At 44.9% G+C, this 24,186-nt stretch overlaps 1 protein-coding gene across 2 annotated transcripts in view; it reads right to left on the bottom strand.

Moving 5' to 3' along the window:
• Nucleotides 1-24,186, bottom strand: part of THSD4 (thrombospondin type 1 domain containing 4) — a 551,822-nt gene that overhangs the window by 34,697 nt on the left and 492,939 nt on the right. For both annotated transcript variants that reach the window (XM_032864919.1, XM_032864920.1), the window contains 2 exons: nt 4,859-5,034; nt 2,373-2,469 (listed from right to left, as the gene is read on the bottom strand). In XM_032864919.1, coding sequence (XP_032720810.1) covers nt 2,373-2,469; nt 4,859-5,034 — 273 coding nt within the window. The remainder of the gene's footprint in view (nt 1-2,372; nt 2,470-4,858; nt 5,035-24,186) is intronic.

A 24,186-nucleotide genomic window follows, 5' to 3' on the forward strand; every position in this document is an offset into this window, starting at 1 on the left:
CAACAGCTCTTCCTTCTCACTGTGAGAAGTTTCCTCCATGTCTTTCAGTGGCTAAGTAGCTCATTTCTTTTTGTGCTGAATAATATTCCACTGGCTGGAAGACCTCAGTTTATCTATCCATTCAGTTGGTTTCATCCAAGTTTGGGCAATTATGGGGCACCTGCGTCTTCCTTCCTATATTTCTATTTTGGTTGAATATTATTCAAGCATATACTAGTTTGATACAAAACAAGGAGGCAAATTCCAGAGTTACTGTAGAATCCAGTTAAAACTCAGGGCTTTCCCCACCCTCCATCACTTACACTTCATGGCTTTAAATATTAAACACAATTTAAATCAACGGAATCAAGACGACGCATGCTGACATAAGCAAGATTAAAATATTACCAGACAAAAAGATTTTAAAACCTTTTGCACACCTTGCATGTACTGGGTGGGCACTATGCTGGATGGGCACCTGATATTCAAAAAAATACCTTGGCATGTAGGGTTTTTTCCCCTTCACTACTATGTAGATTGGGAACTTGCTCAGAGAAGTTTCTGACTTGCCTGAGGGTGCACAGCAAAAAAGTGGCAGAGCTGGATTCAAGCTCATGGAGGGTGGAGAATGCCCCTCCTCACCAGCTCTTTACAACTGACTCCTGGGCCCGCCCTGCCGCAGGTAGCTAATCCCATGCTACCCATTAGCTGAGACCCATCCAGCTTGTTATGACCATCATCACGCTGTAGGATTTCGAATGGTCTGTCCGACTGTCCTTATCCATCAGCATCAGATCTCAGGAACGTCCATATTCTGCCATCTGAACCTTGTTTCTCAGACTACGTACCCTTCCTGCAAATGGCTTGCCCCTCGTGTTGGGCTGAGTGTGCTGATGTTCAGTTTGGACAACATGCACAGCCCACGTGCCCGCTCACACCCTGCTGTCTCCAAGGAGCTGGGTGGCTCCCCCCTGACCTGTGACAGTCAGATGACCCAGCTGTTATCCATCTGGAGGGCCAGGCCTCACATCTGTGCCCTCATTGCTGGGACAGATGTCAGAGCAGCTAACCCTAGGTGGTATAACAGACAGGGGACTGAAGTCACTGTGGGACCTAGACAGAAAGTCCATGTCTCTGAGTTTCCATTTGTTAATTTTTAAAAAATGTATTTGACAGAGAGAGAGATCACAAATAGGCAGAAAGGCAGGCAGAGAGAGAGAGGAGGAAGCAGGCTCCCTGCTGAGCAGAGAGCCCGATGCAGGGCTCGATCCCAGGACCCTGGGATCATGACCTGAGCCGAAAGCAGAGTCTCAACCCACTGAACCACCCAGGCGCCCCTGTTAATTTTTAAGATGAGGCTGAAACAGCCCCTTTCCTCTGAGCGCTGTCATGATAATTTGGTGAGTTCAGCTATGTGAGGGGCTCAGCGGTGTCTGGCACACAGCAAAGACTCAGAGCATGTGAGTGATATTAGTGCTGCTATTTATGTAGGCCTTCCTGTCCAAAAGATGGAAAAAAGTAGTCTCCATTTGGGTAGTGGGTTCTGTTATCATCTGGTAAAGAAACATCCACAGAGCCAGAGGGCTGCTTATCTATCGCAGAGCCCGCAGAAAAGAGGTAGATAACTAAGTGTGAACTTATTATTCTTTCCTTACAAGTCAAAGTAGTGACAGTAGAAGCAAAAGGGGACCAAGAGAAAAGGCCTGAGGTGGGCAGAATAATGGCCCTCTGAAGGTGCCTGCATCCTAATCCATGAGGATGATACCTTATATGGCAAAAGGAGCTTTGCAGATGTGATGAAGTTAGAAGATCTGGGGATAGAGAATGGTCTCGGTTTGTCTGGGGGGCCCAGAGATGTGATGATGGAAGAAGGGGGGTCAGAGCCTGAGATCCAAAGGTGCCACGCAGGAAGATACCAAGAAGCAAGGAGCGCAGGAGGCCTCTCGAAGTGAAAAGGGCAGGGCGACAGAACCTTCTAGAACCTCCACAGGGAGCACGGCCTGCTGACACCTTGATTCCAGCCCAGCAGAACCCATTTTGGACTCCTGACCTTCCCGAACTGTAAGATAGCAAATTTGTGTTGTTTTAAGCCGCCACGTTTGACGTAATTTGTTACGTGGCAGCTAGAGGGAACTAATATCGGGTATCTCAAGATAATGAACTGGAAAGACAGACTCGAGATGTTCACCTCGTGTTTGAATCAAGTGAATGGGACCCTCTTATCAGCAAAGGCTCAGATAAATGGTGAAGCATCCTCTGATGTCAAGGGCACGTCCATGCGTTTTGTCTGTGTTGACTGAGAGACCCAAGGGAGATGCACGAGAGGAGACAGAGGGCTTTAAAAAGAAATGACTGGGGGCGGGGGTGGTTGGCTATAGAACAAGAGGTTTTACCTGGTCTCCTGTGAGGAGGCACCTGTGGGCTGATGGCGTTGGTCCCCATGATGACGTATTCATAGTGGACTCCGGGATTGGGCTGCTGGTGGATCATCTGACAACATAGAGGTCAATGTCACTGCACTGGCACACGCTCACATCCCTCTCCTGCTGGCCCAGGGTTCCCCAGTTTGCATGGCACTATCTACACATGAGTGGGTTGATTCAGATCTAATTATATTAGTGAACCTGTGACAGGTTAAAGGAAAGCTCTTTCTGGATGGTTTTTTGTTATTTGCTTTTGAAGAATGAAGGAGTTAGAAGAAAACTGGGCTGAAAGTCAAGATGTTATACATTCCAAATAGAAAGATGGGAGCAATGGTAGCAGAGCCTTTCTGTGGGCTCTCAACCATCTTAACACCATGGTTTAGATTGTGCTCGGTGCGCTCAAAATGGTCAAGCCAAGTGTCTGCTCCAGGGGGACGCATTTGAACACTAGGTGGCGAGATACAGTCATGCCAAGAAGAGCCAGCCCTCTGGGCAGAGCCAGCCTGGGAGCCTTCATGTTCCTTCAAAGAACCCTACCTAGCCATGAGGTTGGCTCAGGAAAGGCCTGCCCCACCCTCTCCCACGTGCATTTTCTGGGTCGCGTCCCCTCTCATCCGTGGAAAGCTCCAGAACCACAAAGAGATGGGTTCAGGATAACCAGGGAAGTAAGTCTCCCTGGTTCCTATCCTCTCAGGCACCAATGACAAAAGCAGGATATCAAGCAGGAAGCTGCAGAAGGCCATGGAAGTCAGGAATTAAACATCATCTGGGACAGAAAACACAACATAAATCAGCACAGCTTGGCAGAATAAATCTCTCTCTACTGGCTTCAGAACACACAGTCCTTTGTGCCCAGGGCCTTCCTGATGAGAAGTAGGGTGCTGGGCTTAAAAGGAGCAGCAGAATGGGGATCTACTATGTGACTATGAGCCAGGCAAGGAGCCATTCTGATATTTCTGTCTCCACTGCTTTCTAAAGGGGCACTCCTTTGACCAGTTGTGTCACCTAGAGCAAGCCCCAGGGTCTCACAGTTTTTGATTTCCTCATTGGACAAGAAGCTTAGGGTCAGAGCTGTCTCTTTGGTCCTTTAAAGCCGTGAGCATCTCCAAGTTAGCCCTGCACGGTGGGTCTTGCTGGTTCATTAGAGTGTGATTCTGTCCACCATCATCCCTTACCCACTCTCTCCATGGGAACTGGGGCCTCCATTCTACAAACCACCAAGGGAAGGCAGACATGAGAACCCCTGAGCTCCTGACACATAGGACCCAGGGTGGTAAACAGAACTCCAAGGGATGAAGGGGCATGGTCTCTGGTTCACTGTTGACCCCTAATTCCCTCATTTCTCTTTTCACGTATTCTGACAGTGGGTCTGAGGCCGGAAGCTCTCCTTGCCTCTCTCATGCCTCTTCTGCATGAGCATCCTGCCAGTGCAACCCTTGTCCCATTTATGAAGTTATTCTTGGCCACCGCATCCTAGACCACCCACAGTGGCCCCTTCACAACCGGGGTTTTTACCCCTGATGCCATTTGAAACTTACCCAGAGTCCAACAACCAACAGGACAGTCTTAAAAAAAATATTCAAAATTAACTATAACAAGGCTTCTTTTATAGTTTCTAGTCTATGAGCCTCCAGGCCCAACAGGAATGAACGGGTAACTATATAGTTGGGAGAACTAATATTTATAAAATTCTAACATAGCAAAGTAGCATGTAGATTCGCATGGCTTTGGAGATGGTAAGAGAATGCAGATCTGTGGGTGAGCTCGTCTTTATCAAAACCCGATTTCGAGCTTTTTATTTCTTGTCACTTTTTAAAATTTCCTGATCTTTTGAAGAAGACTGGATTTTAGTGCTTTCTTTGAAAAATAAGGACCATTTTAAATCCGGGGCGACTTCATAATTTAGTTTCTTGTAAAATAAATCCCAAATTGTGTCTTCTGCCAGGCAAGAAACCTGTAGTAAACCTCCGTATTGTTACTCCGAGCTTTATTGTATCATGTGGAGTACTCTGGAGCTCTAGTTTCTTCATTCGCTTTAATAGAATTTGAAGAGGGCTGGGAACTTGAGCGGTCTTGTCTTGCTTTAGGCATTTGCTTTCTTTTGCCATAAAAAGAAAACATGCCAAATTAGCATTAGGAGAAAAGTGCCTGGAGGGAAGCCAATGCTCATGAAATAAAGGACATGTTTTGCCTCTGATTTGGTTCAACAAGTAAAAACGGTTTTAGGAGGTCCATAAACTTGGAGGGTAATAAGCATCTGGTAGAGGTTAGGTTTCTAAGAACTAGGGACATTCAGAATGGCAAAGATGAACACTAAGCACCCAGGTACCTCAAAAGGCTCAGCTCGAATGGTTCTATTGACCACAGGCACCGCTTTATCGCTTATCTGTGCTACGTGTGGTCCTGGGAAGAAACAAGATGCAGAATCCCAATCGTCCGGAAACATGCAAACTCACATAGACATCCAAGATCTCATTCGTGGGGCCTTCAGCCAGAAAGGATTCTCCAGCGGTGCTCGAGATCTCATTTGGACGCTTGTAGGTGAACATGGTCCCTCCACCCTCGTACCTTCCCGGCCGGTCAATCGCCCAGTTCCCGTTGATGATGGAGCGGCCAGAACGACTTCGCAAAGCTGGCAAGAACAACGAGACAGTTCCTCACGTAAGCCCAGGGTGTGCACAAGAGAGTGAACAGGTCCCCTGACCCCTAGTTGTTGGCTCATTCATTCATCAGAGTGTTTCCTGAGGATCCACTATGAAGATCCACTATGAAGAAGACTCACTATGGCAGGCCATGAGCTCGGCCCTGAGGAATCTAGGGCACAATCACTTCTTCCACCCATTCAAGCCCTTCCACCACTTGGACTTAGTAGAGAAAGGAGGAGTGGGGGGTGGTTAGGAGAGAAGGATGTGGAAATGGAGAGGGGAAGGGGAGAGTTAGAGGAAGAAGAGAAAAGGAGAGGAAGGGGAATCGTGTTATATCCCACTATCTGGGTGAGAGGTGGCACGTGGCAGCCCGGGAGCTGATTTTGGCCCACAGATAAGCTTAGTTTGGCCTTCATCGTGTTTTGTTTTGTTTTGAAATAATTAAACCCAAACTCAACTTGGGTTCTCTAGCTTCTAGCTTGTCTTGTAAAACAAGAAGACATGTTAGCTTTGGCTCGACATCCCCTCATGGCAGCAACCAGCTGGAGCTGAGGAGGACTGCCCCGTTAGATGGGGTGTGTGTGCTCTGGTTTGTCCCAACCCCACTGCTCCCTACGACTCCCCAATACTGAGGCTAAGTCTCAGTATACTGCCCATTCATTTATGACTATGGATTATTTATCCCATTTACGATCATGCTTGCATTGTGATTTCTCTCACAGAACAGAAGTTTTCTTAGAATTCTTTCTACTTGTAGGTCTACTAAAAGTGACAATGCTAAAGATAGGTCAAGCGGGTCCCATGATTTTCTCCTACCTGATCACCTTCATTCATTTGTATGACCTTCCAGACTCCTGTGGGCTTTTGAGGCTATGAACCCTACTAGAGGCTCCCACGTACACAGTCAAAATTGACCCTCATGACACTGCTAAGCAGGTGTCTGTCCCTGTCTCTCAGAGTGTGGTTCAGGGATGAGAGGGAACTTGTTCAAATTCGTGAAGATGAGAAGTGATAGAACTATGTCCATACATAGGAGGGAGGTAAGAAAGGAGAAAAGGGGCAAGGAACAAAGTGTTCAGTTAATGAGAGAAGAGAGGACAGCCTATGAGAACATTTGGCACCGTGAAATCCCCAAGCCAATGGTGGATTGGGTTTAGAAGGTATCTGGTGTTAAGTGTCATTACATAGTGGGCCTGTGATGGTCACTGGCTCTCTGCAACTTCACTTGCACAGTTACTAAATTTAATTTTGTACCATGTATTAGGGGAAAATTTATGTATAAATGAAGCAGTAACAGTTCATAAACCATTGTGTCTACATCATCCAGTTTCAATTATTATCAACTCATGGCTTAACCTGTTCTACTCTGCAAATCCCAGACCTGATTTATCCTTACATTTTTCAGGAGGTGTCTCTAAAATATGACTTTTTGTTTCTTAAACCCATTTTCAGCAGCGTTTCTACAGTGGGTCTCTGGGGGTCGACAGAGTCAGAGCTGCTCCAAGGGGTGGAAGAGCTTCCTTTTTAGAGGAGGAGACCCCCGCAGACTCCATCCCTGCCTGGCTGGTTCCCATAGCCACTGGGAGACCACAGTTGTGGAGCACTGAATACTGAATTATCAAAGCAATTCAGTTTACTGAGTGGCAAAGAAGGTCAAGAGTAGAGACTGAGGAAGAGTAGGTTCGGGGCTGTTTTCTCTCAAAACCACACCTGAGAGTGGTGCATATGGTCTCTTCAATTCCTCACTTCCCCTTCATTCCTCAGCCAGCTCCAACCTGACTCCTGTCCCCTATATCCCCCTGAAACAATTCAAATTAATGTCAGCAAGCCCTCCATGTTGCCAGGCCTTCCCTTGCTAGATGTCTCAGTAGCATCTGGCACAGGTGACCACTCCAATCCTAATGGAAACATTCTTGTTCTCCTCCTGCTCTAAGGCTGCTCATCTGTTCTTTCTTTTCTGCATCATCTTTCTCTACTCAGTTACTGAGTATTAGCATTCCTTGAGGATGAAGGGTAGATCCGATTTGGGTGCTGTACTTTCTTGGGCAAGTTCATCTATGCCATGGCTTTAATTATTGTATTCTGGTGGCTCCCAAATTTCTGTTTCCAACCCAGATTTCTCCTCTGGTCCCTGACTTCTTTATCTGATGGCTTACTTGATAGCTTCACATAGATGCCTAAGACTGACCTCACCCTTGACCTCTTCCAGTGTCCCCTATGTCAGTAAGTGGTACTACCATCCACTTCATTAGAAATAGGGGAATTATCCTGGGCCCCCCTTTCCTTATCCATTTATCCAATCCAATCATCAAATTTTATTTGACCTCCTCCATATTTCTTGAGCCCGTCAACTTCTCATAAAGTCCACTGCCATAATCCAGGGCGAGACAACCACCAGATCTCATATAACTCAGAACCTTCTAACTGATCTACCTATTTCCCTTCTTTTCAGCCAGAGTAATCTCTTTGGAATGCAAGTTTGACCCTCATCTGTTGGCTCAACACCCTTCAATAGCTTTCTATTTCTGTAAGAGAAGAAACCCCCAGTCCTTAATGGGTTGGGCCCGTGGTGAAATAGTGGAAATTCATCCCACACTTTTCTGCTCTTTGTGCTCTGCTCCCTGGCCTTATTTTCACTCATCTACTACATCATGTTCCCTCCACAATCCGTCCTTTCTTCCAGAAGTATTTCTCTGAACCTCAAACTGTATTCGTTCTTTAGATGACAGCTCCTTAGGGAAGTCTTCCCTAACTCCCAGTTCAGGGCTGTCCTTCTTTAATGTGCTCTAAGACATGCAAAATCCTCTCCTCCAAGGGACTTAACTCAGTCTCTACACACATCCACTCAGAGCATGACTGGACTAATGTCCGTCTCCTGGAGCCCTGGAAGCTCTGATGGGTGTTTCCTCACTATTACAGCTCTAGGGACCGGCACAGTGCTTACCACATAGTAGGAATCCACATTTGCTGAACACAAAAATACATAGCAGAAAAAGACACCAGCTCAAAAGAAAGATAGGCAAAGAATGATGAGCAGGCAATTCAAAGAAAACCAAGTACAAATACTCCATAAGCAAATGGAAAGATGCTCTGCTTTACTTATAATTTAAGAAATGCAAATCAAAACTGCAGTGGGATCTTCTTGACCCACCAGACGGACAAATGTTTGAGAACATTTAATATCACCAGAATTGGCAGGTGTGTGGGTAAGCAAGCATCCATAACTGTCGGTGGGAAGGCAATCCCAGTTAACCATACTGGAGGGCCACTTGGTTATATGGCTAAAACTTTAAGTGCCTGTACACTTGACCTAAAATTGTACCTGTAGGAGACTACTATGAGAGATATACTTTTTTAAGTATACAAACGTGTTTGTAACAAGAATATTCCCTGCAGATTTTTTTTTTTTAGAGAGAAAACCCCCAAACAACCCAAATACCCTGCAGTAGAGAATTGCTTACATAGTTTGTCATACTGAATGTTTATGCAGTGGGTTCCATGCAGCCCCCAAAATGGCGAGATAGGTCTGTGTATAGGGGTATGGAAAGAACTCCGTGATAAATTTTTAAATGAAACCAAAATGCAGAACAGTGTATTTGGTACGATCTCATCTGTGTATACTTTTAAGTCAGAGCATATACATAAAACATGTATGCACACACAAAACTTTTCAGAGAAAGTCATAAAACCGTTAACATTTGGGAACAGGAACTAGGGTTTAGGTTGGGATGGGAGATGAGAAGGGAAACATTTATTTTGCATGTTATATCCTTTTTATTGCCATTTAAAATTTGTTTTACCATACACAGAGATTACCTTCTTTAAAACATATCTTTTTTAGTTAACATAAAAGACATGGTACAAGCAGAAATACTCCTGAGGGATATACATATTTTCCCTTTCTTTTTTGGCTCTTCTTAAAATCCCATTCAGAGCATCCAAAGCAAAACTGAGGTAGGTTCTGGCTAAGCTTTTATTGCTCTTAATGGCCATCTTGTAGAAGAGGTTGTTATCTGTAAACCAAAAAAATCCTTTAAAAACCATTTGAAATACTGCACAGGGGAGAACTGCATAGGCTTCCCAGGAAATAAAACACAGAGACCCTGAATTTTTTTTTACCATCTACGACTGTTACTCAAGCACCCGCTCTCGGGGTTTAGATGAGACTTTCACCATATAATAGCAAAGCGTGTGAGATTTTTAGCAGACACAGGCCTGGTTCCATATGCCCACAGGTTAGCTTCTGAAATAGGTCCAGCACTAGCCCCCACCTGGGCTTGCATATTGAAAGCAGCTGCACCTACAATTTACGCGCCTGTAAGCAGTTTCAGGGCTATGTAATGGTGTCCAGAACTACCCCACAAAAAGGTGCAGGTGGCTCATGGCTCTTGCTAGTGGGTGTGTTCACAGAAGGTCAAGGTTTGGTGAAGCTTGTCACAGCTACATCAATATGAGGAAATCTCCACTTTCGTCTGACATACGGATTTTATTCGTTCTAGCTGTCAACACTGGGCATACGTATTTGGACTTAACTATCTGCACCAACAATGCTCTTTTCCAAGATTCATATAGGAATCGCTTACTCATCCAAGCCCTGCTTCTCAGACACTTTATCCCACAATCTTTTTTTTTTTAAGATTTTATTTACTTGACAGACAGAGATCACAAGTAGGAGAGAGGCAGAGAGAGAGGGGAAGCAGGCTCCCCACTGAGCAGAGAGCCGGATGGAGGGCTCGATCCCAGGACCCTGAGATCATGACCTGAGCCAAAGGCAGAGGTTAACCCACTGAGCCACCCAGGTGCCCCTATCCCACAATTTAATGCCCGCTGTTGCCAACCCAACCACTGATTCCCACATCCAACCAAAAAGCTGGTTTCTTTACAGTCAATAGATTACTGTGATCTAGACATCTTTTTTTTTCCTTAAAAAAAAAAGATTTTATTTTATTTATTTGTCAGAGAGAGAGAGAGAGAGAGAGAGGGAGAGAAAGAACAAGCAGGAGGAGCTACAGGCAGGGGGAGAGGGAGAAGCAGTCTTCCCACTTAGCAGGGAGCGGGATGTGGGGCTTGATCCCAGGATCCCTGGGATCCTGACCTGAGAGGAAGGCAGACCCTTAACTGACTGAACTACCCAGTTGTTCCTGTTTTTTCCTTCGGAAAATGAAAATTGAGTTCCTCCTGCTAACAAAATTCCAAGTTTCAGCCGTTCTTAGAAGCTATCTGGGAAATAGCATAACAAGCTCGAGGGCAAAGGGGTCAGACATCACTGGTTGCCACCACAAGGCCTGCTGGAGGGCCGCAGTCCTGCCATTTTCACTCCAGTCTGTGAGCTTTCATGGGCGCTCACACGTGGGCACAAACCCAAGTGAGTCTCAGAGTATGTCAGCGAATGTGGATAACCTTGAAAATGGAGCACACCTCTTCACTTCTTCACTTCACCTCCACCCTGGAGGAGTCTGTCAGTTACAAACTTATTGTAGCCTTCCATTATAAATTCGGCAAGCAATCATAATATTAGCAGTACCATGACTGTGTCTCCAATAGAAATCGCATATGTATTATGAACACATATATTACAGCTGTTAGATATTTTGGAATTTTTAAAAAACATTTATTTATTTCAGAGAGAGAGTGAGAGACAGCACAAGCAGGAGTGGGGGCGGGGGGGCATGGGTGGGGAGAGGGAGAAGCAGATTCCCCGCTGAGCAGGGAGCCCAATGCTGGGCTCCGTCCCAGGTCCCTGAGATCATGACCTGAAACGAAGGCAGCTGCTTAGCTGGCTGAGCCACCCAGGTGCCCTGCCTGATGATTTTTACATTTGTATTACATCTGTCTTACTACTACCTGAATAAAGATAAAGACCATTCTAGACCTCCAGAAGGCAACCTCTTGGCCCCCTCCAAGTCACTACTCTGTCTCTACAAGACCCAAGGTTCACCACTACTGTGTCATCTAGCACCACAGTTTTGCTCATTTTTGTATTTCAAATAAATGGAATAATACCATACATATTCTTTTTTTGCTGGACATCTTTTACCTAACATTATGCCCATGAGATTCATCCAAATTGTTGCATTTATCACTAACTCTTTTTTTTTCATAGCAACTTACTATTATATGAATATGCCACCATTTATTTGTTTTCTCTATTACCGACTGGCTTTTGCGTTGCTTCTAGTTTTTGGCTCTTCTGGGTAAAACTGCTTTAAACATTTGTATATGTTTTGCTGGATATAAGTCTTCATTTCTACTGCCCATATGCCCAGAAGTAGAATTGCTGGATTATGGGTGTACATGTATATATATATATAACTAAGCATACACACATGTGCATGCACACACACACACACACACACACACACAAATATGCCTAGTTACAGTGGGCTCTGCCAAACACTTTTCCAAAGTGGTTGTACCCGGGGCTGGTGTTGGGAGCCAGGGATGTCATTGTGGAGAAGAAGAAATAAAGATGAAATGAAGGACGACCAGACAGAACCCTGTGGTGATGGATTTGACTTTGAGATAATGTGAATTCACCATCTTGAAATTATGGACGTGTATGTGCATATTTATATGTGCATTTAGATGTGTGTGTGGGAGTGTGCACACTTTTACATCTGTGTAAACACGAGTGCCTATACACACATGTGTCTCCTGGCTCTGTGTGCAGAAACACGCCCCTAGCAACAGGCACGACTGGGTCTCTGTCTGGAGGTCCATGTTGGTTTTTCAAAAGCTTCAAGTTAACTTTTATAACTGCTAGAGGTACGTAACTTGATGAAGGGAAATCCATGTGTATAATCAAACAACAAACTGGGACAAAGCCCCGCTATTCCTTGTCAGGCTGTGAACATCTACTGCCAGGGATGAACGTGCTAAAAGCAGACCATATGCACAGCTCACACTAAATCCTGCCACCAACTCCGTCACCGTGATGCCCCACAAAACTGCCCAAGGTTAAACGTGGTTCAGAATCGGTTGTAGGATCTGAATGTGAAGAATGCTTAGAGTCTAGATTTGATAGGGACAGAGAAAGTAGCATCTATGCAAACATGTATGTTAGGGTTGCTTTCTCTTATTGTCCATTTCCCTGCACTTATAGATTTCCATATGTGCTCCCCTTGCTAGAAGAAAGAGTGCTTTAAAGGCAAATACTGTGACATATGCATTTTTGCCCACTATTGGGCAATTGACTGGGGCTTAATAAACACTTGCTGAATAGAAATAAGTTATGAGCTGTATTGTTCTCATCTATCGTATTTCAACCTTGGAGCTGAGATAAGAGATTCTTGGAAACTCCTTCAAGTTCAGCTTATATCTGAACAATCCCATTTAAGAATTCCAATCTCAAAAATGTCCTCCATGTCTCCTGACCACAATGGTAAATACGTGCATTGATGCATAAAAATGCTGTTAAAAAAAAAAAAAACAATACAAAAACACAAGCATTTCTCTTTAGGGAGATCTGGGTCCAGTTTGACAAAGTATCCAAATTACGGTTTCTGCTAAATAAATATACCTACATATCACACAGTAATTTTTCAGTTCAGATTTGCTTGGGCATTTTGGGTTTGGAAAGAATTGAGCCTATGTGATTTTCTAAATCATGATGTAACACAGTTGGACTGAAAATCAGAGTATAAGAGAAAGCGGTTGGCTCTCTCTTTGGCATGCTACAATCACAGGTTGAATAAAGGGAAATGCCAAGTCTTTGTTCTTATTCCACTGCTAAATTATAGCTAAGTATGGCTAATTCTCATTCTTTACAATATTAACATTTGATTAATTTTGACTCCAAATTTCCTTTGACTACTTACTAACTATAAAGGAAACTTGTGTGTTTTTAAGCCCCAAATAAGGCTGTATGAAATAGATACCATCTATGGTTTAAGTAAGAAAGTAAGCAGGGCATGGCACTGGGTTAGGGGTGCTACAAAGATAAGACCACCCACAGCTTCAGGAGCTCAACATGTACTAATTCATGTGAACAGAGAGGCTGTCAGAATTTCCTTGGACACACAGAGGATTTTGGAGAGGATGTGACATTTGAGTAGGAATTGGCAAGGTGAGTTTACCAGGCAGAGGACAGGGAGGCCATCTGGGGACAGAGAAAGGTGTGGACAAAAGCCAGGGCAGGAACCCGCCTGACCTTGGAGGGGTGGGGGGCAGTGTGGGATGCTAAAGCCAGGGCATCCTGGGTACTGGGGGCTGGAGTGGAGTGGGGTTGTGCAGGGAGCACCCTTGGACATGAGGTGTGAAGGGGAGACCCTGGGCTGACTGCAGGGTTGGCTTGTGGCACTGGGGAGCCATGAAAAGATGTTGATTGGGATAGTGACAGTGGAAATCTGTTTGGAGATAATGCTGGCTGCTGAATAAGAAGTCCCAAAGCTCATTCACGCCACAGTTGCTGAGTACCTACCATGACTCTTCCCACCCTTGGGGGCAGCAGGTCCACCATGGCGGCTCTAGGGGTGGTGGGGTCTCAGGGCCACTCTCCTCCTCTGTCTATGCCCTGTTTTCTGACACTCCATCCTTGCTGTCTTCATTGTTTTACTATGCTAAATGCTGATTCTAAACTCAGCAAGATTTTTTTGACTTCAGGGGCAGACAGTTGAATTAATCAAACTCCTCAGCTGATGACACCTTTGCTGGGCAAGACCTCTCTTGCCTTATTTTACTTTTCCCCTTCAAGCTGGATTCCCACTGCCATCACCCTGCCCACCCCAGCAAGCAACTATTTTTGGTCACCAATTTTTTAAATGAAGTAAATGAATATGAATATACTTCTTGAAGTGTAATGTAATAAAGTGTAAATATGAAGTGTTAATAGTAGTGCCATATTTCTATGCATGACTCAGTGCTCACCACAAGTGTAGTCACCATCTGTCACTATACGAAGTTATTACAATATTATTGGCTGTATTCCCTATGCCATATTTTTCATCTCCCTGACATTTTTTAATTTTTTTAAATTAAAAAAATATTTATTAAATTATTATTATAATTATTTATTATTATTTATTAAATTAAATTAATTTTATTTATTTTAGAGAGAGAAAGAGATCAGGGGGTAGGGGTAGAGGGAGAGAGAATTTCAAGCAGACTCCACAATGAGCATGGAGCCCCATGTGGGGCTCGATCCCAGGACCCTGAGATCACAACCTGAGCCAAAACCAAGAGGTGCTTAACTGACTTAGTCACCCAAGCCCCCCCCTTATTTTTTAATAATTAGAAGTTTATACCACTTAATCCCCATTATCTACCTCACCCATCCCCCCACTCACCTCCCCTCTGGGAACCACCAGTTTGTTCTCTATATTTAAGAATCTGGGTTTTTTGATTGTTTGTTCATTTGTTTTATTTAATAGACCAAAAATAGGAAGCTTGAAGCGTAACTTGAATCCAGTGAAAAGATTCGAGCATGTGAGGGAAATTCCCAGCAGTGGATCTGATGGCATTGTTGCCGGGGACTCCAAGATGACATCACTAATTCATCCCTAATCAGTGAACTGCAAACGCAGTTAATCTAAAAAAGAACACAGGATGTACTTTGATGCTAATTTAGTATAAGGGTTTTATTGTACAGATACAAAGCAACCTAAACCTTGGGATGTTTTTTGAGTATGAGAACTCTGAGTAATAATTTCCTCTCGTTTTAAAGTTCTCAGAGAGCAAATTTACAGAAAGAAATTCCTGCGTCATTACTTTGATTGGGAAGCATGATTCTTGCATGTGATACTCCTCTAAGAATGAACCACTTAGGTCTCTGGACATATCTCACAGTGGCAGCTTGTCCATCCAACTAGTCAAACAGGTGGAAAACATTTTCCCATGATGATCGTAATTTAAAACATTATCCTTAGGTGAAACCGAATGGATACAAACTAAAATGAAAAATCACATTTGGAAGAGAAAACAAAATTTCAAAGGCATTTGGACTTGGAGTAGAACAGTGTCGGGCTAACTCCTTCGTCTCTAGAAAGTGTTAGCCTTCCTAGGCTAGTAGGGCCTTAAAAGGAAAGTCTAAGAAGCCCTAAGGAAGTGGATGTTTCTCTAGCCATCTTGAGAATTTAGAAACAGCATTTATATTTTCCTCTAGCACACATTCATCCTTTATATTCGCAGTCTACTCTCCAAAAAAGACTTAATTTAAAAAAAATGTAACTGTCAAGTATATTTAAAAAAACAAAGCAGGAAAGCAAAATCTCATGTACCCATCACCAAGCATCAAAGAACGATCGTCGTTCGGTCATTCATCTGTATCTCTGTAACTGCTTCTTTATCTTTCTTACTTTCCAACACTTCCCTCGGACCTGGGGCGGGGGTGAGGAGCGGAGATGTGATTTTGCTCTTCTTCCTGGAAATACTCTCTTGGTTCAGACTCCAAAAATATAGTTGATTTTTTTTTTCTTCTCTGCTTTTGCTTCTCTCCATTTCCAAATTGGCGTAAGGAATGCAGGGGGGAGCTTAGAATGGAATTAACCCCATTTGATTAGTTGTTGCTAGAATCTCTGAAAGTGGGGCCTCCTGGTGATTCTGTTGCACACTCAAGTTTGATAAGGACTGCCCTAGAGTTTAGGCTAACTTGAGACTTGTGCGGCTACACGAATCAGGGATATGATATCCAAGCGTGTTTAAGTTTGTGAGTACATGCGCATGTACACGTGAATACACACACTTTCATATAAGCATATTCTTATTTAAAATAGCCTAAAAATCTATTTCTATATGAAGATTGGGATACAAGATTGGTATAAACAATAGGATACAATCAGATGAAAATCCCTAGGCAAAACTTAAGCATCCTTGTGGCTATATTTAATCTTAATTCTGCTTTCAGATTGTCTCATAAGTCATGTGCAATAGACATGTGTGATCCCACAAATTTTGACACATTGTATTTTCATTTCCATTCAGTTCAAAATATTTTCTAAATTCACTAGAGACTTGCGGTTTTTATTTCCATGTGTCATTTACTTCAGGTATTTGGGAAATAGCCAGATCTCTTTGTGACTAATCGCTAGTTAGATTCTATCGTGGTCAAAAAAAAACAAATCTTATATGATTACAATTATACTAAATTTGTTAAGGTTTGTTTTGCAGCCCAGAATATGGTTTATTTTGGTGACCGTTCCATGTATACTTGGAAAGAAAGTGTATTTCTGCTGCCATTGGATGAAGGGTTGTATAAATGTCTATCAGGCCAAATTGTCTACTTGTTCTATTAATTACCCTGAGAGGAGTGCTAAAGTCTCTGAGTATAATTGTGAATTATACTCAGTTTCCCCTTCCAGTGCTATCATTTTTTCGATATGTGTTTATGGGCTTTTGTTTTCGGGCTTTCGATTTTATGTGTTTTTGCACTTTTGTTTAGGTACATATGCGTTTACCACTGTTATGTTTTCTTGGCCATTTTCCCCAATATTATTATGTACTTTCCCACTTTATCTCTGGTAATTTTTCCTTGTACTGAAGTCTACTTTGTGTGATCTTGGAATTGCCACTCTGCTTTCTTTTGATTAGTATTTCCATGGCGTATCTCTTTTTTAACCTTTTACTTTTAGTCTACCTATATTATTACATTTAGAGTGGGTTTCTGTAGATAGCATTTGGCCTTTTGCTACAAATGCAATCAGACAATATTTATCTTTATTTGGTGTTTTCAATTTTGTGCATTTAACATAATTATTGATGGGATTTAGCTATACTATTTTACAAATGTTCCGTTTGTTTCTTCCGGTTTTGGCTTTTGTTTCTTCCTTTTGTTCTTCTACTCATCCTTTTCCTCCCTTCCTTGGGATTTGAATAATTTTTAGAGTTACATATAATTTATCTATTGACTGGTCACACCTCTTGTGTTACTTTAAAAAAAAAAGATTTATTCATTTGAGAGAGAGAAAAAGAAAGAGCATAAGCAGGAGGGGCAGAGGGACAGGGAGAGAGAATCTTTAGCAGCCTCCATGCTTGTGTGGAGCCCGACACGGGGCTCGATCTCATAACCCTGAGATCAAGACCTGAGCAGAAAACAAGAGTCAGATACTCAACCAACTGTACCACCCAGGCGCTCCTCTCTTGTGTTTATTTTTTAGTCGTTGTCTAGGGATTATAATAACAAGCCTCATTGGTCACGGTTTACTTAAGGTTAATATTTACCACTTCAAGTAAAATGCAGAGTTCTTGAAAACATATAGGTCCTATGACCCTCCTCTATTTATTTGTCACATGTATTACATCTACATCCTCTGAGATCCTTCCAATGTTACAATTTTTGCTGTCCATATCGTGCACGTTTTTCATAACGTGAAAGGATATGACCTTGGCATTTTTTTTCTTAACTTGACAATGCACAATAGTCAGTGGGCATTATGAGTTCCACTTTAGAGAGGAGGAAACGGGTAAACTGGGTGACTTGTTGGCATCCATGCAGTTGGGTAACAGCAGAACTAGGACTTCCCCCGTTTGTCCTCACTTCCTATTCCTCCCCTTCCACTGGGCTGCCTTTTTTTTTAAATTTAATTTTTTTTAATTATTTTCAGCATAACAGTATTCATTGTTTTTGCACCACACCCAGTGCTCCATGCAATCTGTGCCCTCTCCAATACCCACCACGTGGTTCCCCCAACCTCTCACCCCCCACCCCTTCAAAATCCTCAGATTGTTTTTCAGAGTCCATAGTCTCTCGTGGTTCACTTCTCCTTCCAATTTCCCCCAACTCCCTTCTCCTCTCTAACTCCCCTTGTCCTCCATGCTATTTGTTATGCTCCACAAAAAAGTGAAACCATATGATAATTGGCTCTCTCTGCTTGACTTATTTCACTCAGCATAATCTCTTCCAGTCCCGTCCATGTTGATACAAAAGTTGGGTATTCATCCTTTCTGATGGAGGCATAATACTCCATAGTGAATATGGACCACATCTTCCTTATCCATTTGTCCGTTGAAGGGCATCTTGGTTCTTTCCACAGTTTGGCGACTGTGGCCATTGTTGCTATAAACATTGGGGTACAGATGGCCCTTCTTTTCACTACATCTATATCTTTGGGGTAAATACACAGTAGTGCAATTGAAGGGTCATAGGGAAGCTCTATTTTTAATTTCTTGAGGAATCTCCACATTGTTTTCCAAAGTGGGCTGCCTTTTGTTCTTCACGGCTAACTTACAGCTTTGGTACAGAAAGTAGAGTCTGTGCAATTCAAAGCCTGGGAACTTTCAACAAATATTATTTCAGCATTCTTCCTTCTGGAAATACCTTGGTGAGCTAGAGGAGGTGCTCTTTTATCCTACACGTGGCACCGAGATATTAAGCAGAAAGATCTGGGTTTGGTTTCCAAGGCATGGGGTTAACCGCACTGCTGGCTGATGCTCTCCATGTTTCCCACCAACAAATAGTTCAGACCCACGGTCATTTATGTTGGCTCTCCTCCATTTGGATTTCGCTACTTCTAGTCCTCAAAATAATGCGGATTCCAACTACAGATGGCTGAATGCAAATTTTGTTTCTGTGGAAGTCCTATTTCCCTTCCCTTAAATTGGTGGTTTTTAAAAATCTGTGTTTCCTGGAGTCCTGGAGATTTTCATTAAGTTCCCAGATTTCCATTCAGGGGTCGAACGGTCCTAGGTGGATGGGTGTGGGGGGTTGGGGAATCCACTTCCTTCCTCCTTTGTTTGTTTTGAATATTTTATTTCCTTTGAACACACAGTTCCTTGGAACTATAACGGGAATTTGAAAACCTTCACCTCAGAGCCTTGACTCAGCCTTTCGGGATGGGACGGAGCTTGAGGTTTGTCGAATTTAGCCATCATGGAAGTCTTGAGCTCATCACCACCAGGGGACAAGCAGCTGGGTCTGAGCAGCTTGAGGACAGGGAACCTCCCCATCTCTAGCACCTTCCCCCTTCCGTGCTTAGCTCCGATGCTCTGCATCCTTCTGCAGATCGTTGCTTGGTGAGCTCGCCTGCCCATTGCAATCACCTGGACCCAGAGAGTTTTCTAAAATGCTGATGCCTGGGCCCCTCCCCCAGAGAGGCTCTGATTTAACTGGTTCGGGGTGCAGCCTTGGGAATGGGAGATTTAAAAGCCTCCTAGGTGATTCTAATTTGCAGCAAAGTTTGGGAAACATTGCCTTCGATTTGTTGAGACCCGCCCCTCTGAAGTGCCCATCCTCCTTTGGAAAGACACAAGTCACCGGTCAAATCCTTCTTCCGTAAGAACATTTACAAACCCCAGAGAGAGCTTTCATTTTCCTCCCAGAGTTCTCCCCTTCTGATTAAAGTCCTGGGGCTCCCCAGATGTCTCCTGCCACCACCCGTTATCCGTCAGGTCTCTATTTCTCTTACTGAGGTGCCTCCCTGGAACGCAATAGGCTAGGACGGATTCGAGCATCACATCAGAGGAGATCTAGGTATCCCTCCTTCTCCTACTCTACTTGGCTTCCTTCATTTCTAACTAGCCCCAGCATATGGGTGATTTGATAAAGAGCCTCGTTCACAAAGGTGCTGCTGCCAAGCTCCCCCCCACCCCCAGCCCCTTGCATTTGGACACAAATGCTAATTTCTGACCATGACCGAAGAAAGCAGACCCTGCAGACGTCCCTCAGCCTTTGACGGTTCACAGAATCAAGTCACACACCTTATTTCCAATCCCTCCCTCTTCTCGCTGTCCTGATTCCCAACCTACCATTCAGGTGAGGCAGGTGGTTTTCCAACAAGGAGGAGGCATGCCCCAAAGCCCCAGGTGAGTGAGTAGAGAGCAGAGCCAGGAGGGCGTCATGCCGGGCTCCCGCTTGCAAAATCAGCGAACAGGGCACCCGGCCCCACAAGTGCGGCCGAACTGTGCTGTCCACAGCGGGCCGGGAACACGACCTCATGGAATGTTACCTCCGGGATGGCGGCTGCTTGGCGTGGCAGGGTGCCAGGGCCACCCAGGCTCTCCAAGCCGCCAGCGTGCAGCAGCCTCAAAAGGTGGGGGGTGCGGGGGGCTCTGCCACGGTGTGGGGACAATAAGGCCAGGTTTCAGGCAGCGTTACCTTCCCCCTCCCTCCAAACTGCTGACAGAAATTATGTAGGGGCTTTGAAAACTTCTTGGAGAAAGACTGTCGTGTGCCTAGCTGAATCAACATCAGAACCAAAACCAAAACTAAAAAATACCCCAACCCCGCCCACCACCCAAAACAAAAAACAGATCAGGCCAGAGAGTGGCAAGCCCTGTGGCCAAAAAATTCCTCACCCACCTCATGATGGATGTCCTCCTGCACATTCAGGCCGTCCCTCCTTCTCTTCGGTTCCTGCCCTACCTTTTTGCCCTGGGACCAAACAAAATCTCTTCCAGCAGCTGACACTTTCCCTATACGCCCTTGTGGTTTCCAGCTCTGCTCTGACCCTGGACTTTGATTTTCTCGTCCTTCTTTGAACCCCCTCAGGACTTTCTCCTTTCAGACTCCCGTTGCTGACCCTACTCTGGGTCTTCATGTCACCTATGTCACTGATCCGACTAAAGGCAGCATGTCACCCACCGGCTGGGCAGTGGGCACATTCTGTCCCAGGCACAGCCAATAAGGCGATGCAGGGTCGGCAGAGGATTTAAAAACAGTGATGAAAGCATCTAGGGGCGCCTGAGTGGCTCAATCGGTGAAGCGTCTGCCTTCGGCTCAGGTCATGATCCCAGGGTCCTGGGATCAAGTCCCACATCAAGACCCCTACTCAGTGGGGAGCTGTTTCTCCCTCACCTGCTGCCTGTCACTCCCCCTGCTTGTGCCCTCTCTGTCAAATAAATAAAATCTTTAAGGAAAAAAAAAAAGCATCTAGCAGTTGCTGCTGTTTATTATTACCTTGATGACATGCTACCCGCTGCTGGGTGGGAGTGCTCCCACCGGCCCTCTTCTCCTGCCCCCATGCGCCTCCAGTACCATCGAGTCACCAATGTCCATCCCGACCTGGGCTCCATTTCCGTCCTGCCTCTTGGGCAGGACAGATGCCAACACCTAACAGGCTCAGGAAGGTTTCTACAGAACTCCCCACACAGTTAGTTGTGAAGGAACTCAGTTAACTGCATGAGAAACAATGTGTAAGATAGAGCAGCTTGAAAACCAGAGCAAATGGGACTTCAAAAACCTCTGAAAACACACTGTCAGACGACACCGGTTATTACCAAGCACTGGAAAGCACCGCGCTGGAAAAAAGAGGGCATGAAATTGTTTTTATTTGAAAGGTATTTGTTTGAGAAAACCATACTTTCTCCAAGCAAAATGTTAGCTTGCCTGGTTAGAAGTTAATTACACTATTTATTGCTTAAAGCCAGCCTGGAATTTTGGCTTGAATTCTTACGAGCCTCTGATTCGGGGGGTGGGGGGAATTACCTATGCAACCCAAGGCCAGTGAGCTAAAAGTTGATCTGATAACTGCCTATTTCAAAAGGACCCCAAAGATAAGGAATAAGTCCCCAAGGGAGGAAAAACAAAACTGTGGTTTTAAATCCAGGAACGTTATCTGGGAGCTGCAGGAATGTTTGTTACCGGGGATGTTGCTACATGAGGAAATGACTAAAAGGAATAAAGTGATTAGTTGCCTTGATTCTCAGATTAATAATGTCCTTGTTCTTTTGATGTCTTCGCTATTCACATATTGGTTTAATTAAGATATCTGGAAGTGGAAATCCAGGGTAAACAGAGAAATCATGTGCTTGATATGCTGCTAATGGACTTGAGCTTGATCACTCTAACCTGTCTCAAAAGCAAACAACCTCCTTGTTAGTCATCTCCCTTCAGCCCTGTCTTCAGGGCTGGGTACCCCTGGCTAACTTATCTGGGCCTCTGGACATCCTGACTATGATTTCCAGCTGTCCCCATCTTGGTGCCTATTCGACCCTGAACTTTGGGTTTCTCCCACGGTTCAGGCATCGGTCCTTTGATTTTCTTCTTCCTGCATAATCGAACTGATTGGTGGGCTTCACTGCTCACCCCTGTGAGACTCTCCAGCTTGGCCCTCCCACCTCAGCTCAGAGACTTTAATTTAAAATGTCAACTGGTCTTGTTCTCGACTTAATCCCTCCTGCCTCCTTCTGCCTGCCCTCCAAGCATTCCTTCTCCTTTCCATCTCTTATCTCCCCCTCTCTCTGCCAGCTCCTCTCCATCTTCCAAGAACCATGTTTAAGTCTACCCTTGCCTTAAACAAGGAAAGAAAACCACATCTTGCCTTAGTCCTGGCACCCCTTAACCTCTCTCCTCCTCTTCATTGTCAAATTTCCTAAATAACATTGACTCTGGCTGCCTTGCACCTGCAAAGGGCAGGAGTCATGTTCTGGTTGCTGGATCCAGCCATGCACGTTTGCAGCCTGTTAACCCTTTCTGCTAGGACAGAGACCGCTCTCCGAGGAACCCCTCCCATCCCTCACTGACAGGGAGTTCCCTCCCCTGACCCCTGCCTACCTCTGAGCACGCCTCTGGTCCGCCTCTGTCTCCTGTTCTCCAAAGGGAGCTGTTGCTCCAGTCAGCTCCTCTCTCCCCTCCACTCTCTCTCTTAACCCCAACTCTCCACTCTGAAGAGATGACTCCCAATTGATATCTTTGGTCCTGATCTCCTTCCTGAACTCCAGCACTGGGTTTCCCACGGCTGGCTAGAACTTTCCCAGGTACATTTCATACAGGCCTCCAATTCAGCCCATCCCAAATCCCACAGACCATTTTTTTCCTCCCAGCTCTGCTTCCTTCCTGTCCTGGCCCAGGTGTCCCCCCAGTCACTGGACCAGACACCTTTCTTTCCCCCCCAGCTCCTCCTTTAGCTCCAGCATCTAATCAATTACAAAATCCTATTTCCTGAGGAAACTGCGAACCTTATTCCACCATATGGTAGAACTTCCACACCTCCGGGCCCTTGTCTATACTGTGCTCTGTCCGGAAGGCTTGTCTATTGTGAGGAGGGGACCATGTGGACGGAAGCAGCCCCTTTCCAGCCTGGGTCTCAGTATCCTCACACGCAAAATCATGGGTTAGGAAGGCAATCTTTGTCTTCTGTTTTTTGTTTTTTAAGATTTATTTGAGAGAGAGAGAGACAGACAGCAAGCATGAGCAGTGGGGAGGGGCAGAGGGAAAGGGAGAAACAGACTCCACCCTACTCAGGACCCTGATCCCAGGACCCCGAGATCACTACCAGAGCTGAAGGCAGACACTTAATCAACTAAGCCACCCAGGCGCCCCTAGAAAGGCAATCGTAATGCTTTGTGATTCTCTGGAGGAAATTCCCCACCAGGTCTGTATGTCCACAACCTACCTATCTTTCACAATTCACGGCGGCTGCTGCCTCCTTCCAAAGCTTTCTCTGCCTCGCTCCCTGCTCCACCCCAACGAAAAGTCACATTTCTCCATAACACTTTATATATCTCCATGAGGGAATTTATCACCGATTACGTCTTATCTGCCCCATTCCACGAACTGACCACACACTTTTGCAGGAAAAAGGTGATGTCTAGTGTTTTCTTCTTTGGATCCTTCTGGTGTGGAGTAGGCAACGATGAAATAGTCATGGAATGAAGAGTGATGATGGAAACCCACGATTGCTTTTGATTTTCTCCTGGTAGCTGTCCTGAATAGGGCCAGAGTAGCTGGCCAGCACAACAGAGGCCACTCAGATGTCTGCCAAGGAAAGTGGGTCTAGTTATCTTTGGGGTTCTAGTTCTGCTAGTTTGGAGCATGGAAATTGAGGAACTGCCACCATTGGCCTCCCTTGAAATAAAAATTGAGTATTTGAAGACTCAGTTTGAGGGACGGCTGGCCTTTGGCTGGTCCTGGGTGCCCATCCCTCTGACCCTGCTTCTTTCCAGCAGGACCCTTCACTCCTGTCCTGGAGCTCCTGACAGCCCTTCCGTGGCTTAGAATTATCTGCGTCCTTTGGTTTCTGCCTCTGCCCTCCAGATTCTACCCTTTCTTCAAGGCTTGGCCCAGGTTCCTCCATGTCTGCCCCACCCCCGATTACCTGTCACTACTTTCTCTCTGTTTTCAAGACCCAAAGTGGACTTCTTATATCTTCCCCAGGCCAAGCTCTTTAAATCAGAACCCACGAAAATAGCATCACTATCCACTTCTCACTCCAAGAGCCAAAGGCTGCCCCATTGGCACAGCTAACAGGGGAGTCTGGGGGTCTGGATTC

The sequence above is a fragment of the Lontra canadensis genome, unplaced genomic scaffold (assembly GCF_010015895.1).
Source record: "Lontra canadensis isolate GAN:19392208 unplaced genomic scaffold, GSC_riverotter_1.0 scaffold28, whole genome shotgun sequence".
NCBI lineage: Eukaryota > Metazoa > Chordata > Mammalia > Carnivora > Mustelidae > Lontra > Lontra canadensis.